The sequence below is a fragment of the Phaeoacremonium minimum genome, assembly GCF_000392275.1.
Source record: "Phaeoacremonium minimum UCRPA7 unplaced genomic scaffold PA7_03_scaffold_254, whole genome shotgun sequence".
Lineage (NCBI taxonomy): Eukaryota > Fungi > Ascomycota > Sordariomycetes > Togniniales > Togniniaceae > Phaeoacremonium > Phaeoacremonium minimum.
The window spans coordinates 1-5351 of record NW_006921159.1 but is presented as its reverse complement, the minus strand read 5'-3'; the positions used below and the strand labels follow the sequence as shown (position 1 = coordinate 5351).

The window sequence follows — 5351 nt, the reverse complement described above, 5'->3', positions numbered from 1 at the left end:
CAGTATTATAACCCTCAATATTGAGAATCTTTACTCTTTAAGAATGAATGTTTAGTACCATGGCGGAGGAGTAAAGCTGCATTCGGCTCCGTATGTTCATCCAAGAATCCACGTTCGTGGGGGTCTACGCTTGTGGATGGGGGAATATGGGGAAAGGAGAATTGGGTCATGTTAGAGCTCCGTGGGGTTGGTTGGGGGAGAGTGTGGGGAAGGGGGGCACGGGTCACGTCTGCAAACCGTGGGGTGCTTGTTCGTGATGATGCTAGATGTGTTTCTGTGGGTCTCACTAATTCCCCAAATCTCTTTCTGAGTGGCCTCTAGTTAGAGAGCCTAAGCGTGGGCTCTGGACTAAGCTTGCCTAGTCACGTAATGGTTGCAAACCTGTTAATTTGTGTTGCTCCTACGCCGTTAGCATGTCTTGACTGACCCCCACGGTTGTGAGCGTGGAGATCAGGAACCCTTTCAAAGCTCGGCTCCTCAACTGGGATGGGTATGCCCCGGTGGGGGCTCCGCATCCTACGAAACTAAAAAGTGTGGAGAGCGTTGGCTTGGAAAGCCCTTATAAAGCCTGTCTCTCACTCTCTACACCAACAGGCCGACCTAGCCAACCTCCTATCCTTCTCATCCAACCGTGCGCACGCCTTAGCCTTGTGAACAATGGAGCAAGACAACGATGTCAGCAAAGCTACCTTGGAGCATAACTCGCAATGCGAGGAGGTCGAGCTCAAGGCGATGAAACAGCCTGTAAAGGGTGACCGCGCTGCTGAGCTCATTGGCGACCTACAAATTGAACTCACCGAAGAGGACGTATGTCATTACCATCCATCACCCCTAATATAAATACATGGTCTTTCCTGTAACCCGCTGCAGTCACTGACACGCACTTCTTGTGACAGAACAAGCGGATTCTCCGAAAGACGGATCGTACAATTCTCGTGGTACTGGTCTGGGTATACTTTCTCCAGATTCTCGACAAATCGGTGCTGGGCTATGGAGCCATCTTTGGTCTTCGGACCGATACAAACCTGACAGGTAACCAATACTCGATGGTCAGCTCTATTTCAGCAATTGCCCAGTTAGCATGGCAACCATTTTCTTCCTATCTCATCGTGCGGGTACCACACCGCTACCTCATGTGCATCCTTTGCTTTGGCTGGGGTGTTGCTCAGGTATGCATGGCGGCTGCTACCAACTATAGTGGACTGCTTGCTGCTCGTTTCTTCCTTGGCTTGTTCGAGGCAGGCTGTCTGCCTCTTTTCTCCGTTATCACGGCTCAGTGGTACCGTCGCGCTGAGCAGCCTCTTCGCATTGCCTGCTGGTATGGCACCAATGGTTTGGCCAGCATGTTTGCTGCTGCCATGTCATACGGTTTGGGCCAAATCAAGAGCAATGCTCTACATTCATGGCAGATCCAGTTCATCTTTGTTGGATTACTCACAGTCTTTTCCGTTCCCCTGATCTGGTTCCTTCTTGACAACGACATACCGTCGGCCCGCTTTCTCAATGATCACGAGAAACTGCAAGCCATTGAACGTCTTCGTGCAAATCAGACTGGTACCGGTTCACGAAACTTCAAATGGAAGCAGATTAAAGAGGTGCTTCTCGAGCCCAAGACTTGGCTGTACGTTGCCATGGGAGTCTGTCTAAATACCACTTCTGCGGTCACCAACACCTTCGGCCCTATTGTGGTTTCGGGCTTTGGATTTACCGGAGCCATCGCATCTCTGCTGAACATTCCCTTCGGGTTTGTCCAGCTCATCGTCATTCTCCCTACCGCTTGGCTTGCCTACCGACTCCGCCTCAAGTCTCCTGTCCTCGTCACGCTCATGCTGCCAGTCCTAGCAGGTGCCGTTATGCTTTACGTCCTTGACCGTTCAAACATTCCTGGACTCTTGGCTGCATACTACATGCTGGCATTCCTATTTGGCTGTAACCCGCTGATCATGAGTTGGTTGATTTCCAACACAGGTGGAACCACCAAGAAGTCAGCAGTCATGAGTCTATATAATGCTGGGGCGTCGGCGGGCAATATTATCGGACCTCTTCTATTTAATGCGTCGGATGCGCCAAAGTACCTTCCAGGTCTCTCTCGTGTCATGGCGATTGCCTGCACGCTCATGGCTGTCATTGGATTACAGGTGATAAATCTGTTCTTCCTCAACCGTGTGCAGGAACACCGTCGTGAGCAGAATGGAAAACCTCGCAAGATTCATGATCATAGTATGAATACTCGCTTTATAGCAGCAGCGCCAGTTGAGGAAGAAGCAGTGAACACGAATGTACTCGGAGAGAACGCCTTTTTGGATATGACAGATAGGGAGAATGATGAGTTTGTCTATGTGTACTGAGCAGAACAGCTGAGGCCATTGATAACGAGCAGTGCAAGGCATCGTGATCCGGGCACTGCTTCGAATTCATATCATAGATTGCTGACAAGTTTGGTGGCTATTCTACATGAATGACTTTTCACACACAGCAAGCAGAGACTCAAGATATTTTTCAAGATACCGTACCTTCGCTTACCGATGCCTGTTTACCTCGTTCTATACCTCCAAGCTCCTCTTCCATAGTCTGTGGCACATGTAAAACCGGGACTAAAAAGGCCTATCAATCTAAGTCTTCTTTAATACATCAATAGGTGTACCGAAAGTTGAGCTTCTCCTTGTCTGTCAGGTCCGAGAAGGCCTCAGCTCTCTCTTCCTCTTCAGACATAGCAAATGGTCCAGACCCTTGAAGTTTGTCACGTCTATTGTTTTCCAGTTTGCAGAGAAGGCCATAGGCGGAAGTTGTGACGCCGCTGACAATCAGGCAAAGTCATGCTATAAAACTGGTGCAATTTTGCTGGCAGTATCTTGTCTACCATTTAATAATGGCCAAGGCAACCTTTCATGTTGACAATCTACTGCCAAATTCAAACGCCGCACTGTCAAGACTTCTCGGGACATGGCGTCATCACCTCAATTACGAAGATATTCTGTATCCGACATTACGCCTCGCCACTTGCCAGGGTGCCACGACCACATTGAATATACATGCACTGATCTCGCAGAGCTTCTAGGCAAAAAGACTTCCTTCAATTATTTAAACTTCGACTTCTCCGTCAATCGACTCAAAAAATTGGATCAGATAGATGCTTATCAAGGCTTCAGCAACAGCCTCCTTCTTCTGGTCAATAACATCTGCGACTTGGCCAGTTATCATATCTCGAAAGCAGGTCACGGCTCTGAGGAGAACTGTAGACTTGCTGAAAGGGTGAAGATAATATGCAATAACCTCGAAGACCTTACACAGCTAGCGCCACAACCACATAAGTTTCGAGTCGAACCCCTCGCCAGAGCTTTGGCGAAGGCGCTTTCAAATATGAATTCTGTCCAGATCATACTCTTGAAGTAATAACAGCAACGGCAGAAGCAAACAGGCTCGCTGCACTTGTTTTCCTAAATGAAACTTGTGCCCTCCGATTCCCTCCGATTATTCCGGCTTGCAGATGGAAATGCTGGGATTATATTGAACAGATGATTTCACTAGCTGAGAGGGTGTGCTCGCTCGAGGTCGTCACCGCTGCCCAACCAATCTGGCCGGTCTTCATTGCCGGATGCACGATCACTGAAGAGAAGGATCGAAAGCAGGTACTCAATATTTTGCATACATTTCAGTGGCAAAGAAATTTTGGGGTGAGTTTCTACATTCTCTTCAACCATCAAGTTCTTTAATTGGCAACTTACTACTCTCGCTCTTAGACGATCCCTACCACATGCACCGTCTTGGAGAATGTTTGGCGACAGTACGACTTGAATTGTGACGGGAGGCCGTGTAAAGGCTCCTCAGGAGTGTCACCTTTGCCGGCATTGCTTAATACGCCTCAGCTCTCCATTACGAATAGCAGAAACGCACTGACCCAGAAGCGACAAAGTGCTGTGGAAGAGACGCTCACCCGTCGTCCAATCTTATACCCATGGGAGCAAGCAATATTCATGTTGAAGGGAGCCATTCTAAGCTTGACATAGATTACTACACCTTCCGGGTCTTTCAATCACGAGTGTTCTGTACACACAGGTAAAGACACCACCAGCGATATGTCTGTTTGTTTTGTTTTCCTGCATAAAAATAATAGCATCAGTTGCACTCATGAAAATTATTCTTGAGGACGCGTAGTTCTCAACTCTTTGATCCTTGTAGATCGAGGATTATGGACATCATGGAACTGTGTGTAGAAGCGAAAGCACACTTTTCTAGGAGTGGTCCTCGCACCTCGGTAAGAGGGACAATCGTCGGGTATTTCGGTCAAGTCCAATCACGCGGCGCTCACCCAGGAGGGTAAGTCCTTCGTCTCAAAATTCCTTCACAAACGCAAATTTCAGCCCCCGCTTTAGCTTTATACACTAAATCTAAGCTCGCTGGATAAATCGCGAGGAGAAGCTTGTCAACAAGAAGCTTTAGCTTGTGACATCCACTCCACCCGTTGGCATGATGCGAGATCGGACTAAATATGTCCTTTCTCGGATGATGTATATATTAACTCGTTGCACTACTCCTCTTTATTCAAAGATCATAATTCCATTCAACCTGACACGAATTTGCGGCACGAAAATACTCTGATGGATCAAATGATCTTCATATTGGATAATAGAATGCAGGACGTTTGGAATAGTATAGAAAGGCTTTTGGTGAAAACAGGCGAAGACTAAGTGGCGAAGGAGCACGTGGCGTCTGAATAAAGGAACAGTTTAATGTGAATCCTTCGTTGTCTTGAATGATGTCCGCAAGACATGTCCGACTTCAAGTTTCCTGTCTGTTTTCGCGTAAACTAGAACGAACTACCGGATCTTCAAGCTAATGTTTGTGTGAAACGAGGAGCATATAGTTCGAAGTGATAGCGAGCGATTTCCAGTACAGAGCACCCTGTTGCGGTTCAACTTGCAACATATTTAATTATAACGTCAACATCACTAAAAGGTACTTGGAAGTTCAGGGGCAGCTGTTGGCAAAAATGCACAATGTAAGGTGAACGTCTAGTCAGATTACAGGACGCTATGCGTTCTTTCAATAGCTTGAAGTCTAAATAGGGTGCTGCATCGTCTCGAACCATGCTTCTTCATGCACGGGGAGCAGCATGCCGTTTGTCCTTTTATAATCCTCAATTACTTTATCGTTAAGCCATATACTATCCACGGCATTTTCGTCGAGCCTTTTGGCCCTGGCAGCCTTGATGAGTTCAGCAACCTCATTGCGAATTCGCATCTCTTTGAATGTGCAACTGCGGGGATACCAGAACAATAGACGTTAGTCGAGCAAACGATCATGCGGGCCCTAGATCGGGAACGTAGGGGATCGTTTGCTCGACTAACGTC

General features: G+C 47.5%; 1 protein-coding gene across 1 annotated transcript; it reads left to right on the top strand.

The window, feature by feature from the left end:
- Nucleotides 1-657: 657 nt before the first annotated feature.
- UCRPA7_3178 (putative major facilitator superfamily transporter protein) lies at nt 658-2348 on the top strand (the record flags this gene model as incomplete). The annotated part of the gene is made up of 2 exons (XM_007915747.1): nt 658-807; nt 897-2348. The coding sequence occupies 2 exons, from the start codon at nt 658-660 to the stop codon at nt 2346-2348; spliced, it is 1602 nt and encodes a 533-aa protein (XP_007913938.1).
- Nucleotides 2349-5351: the final 3003 nt, after the last annotated feature.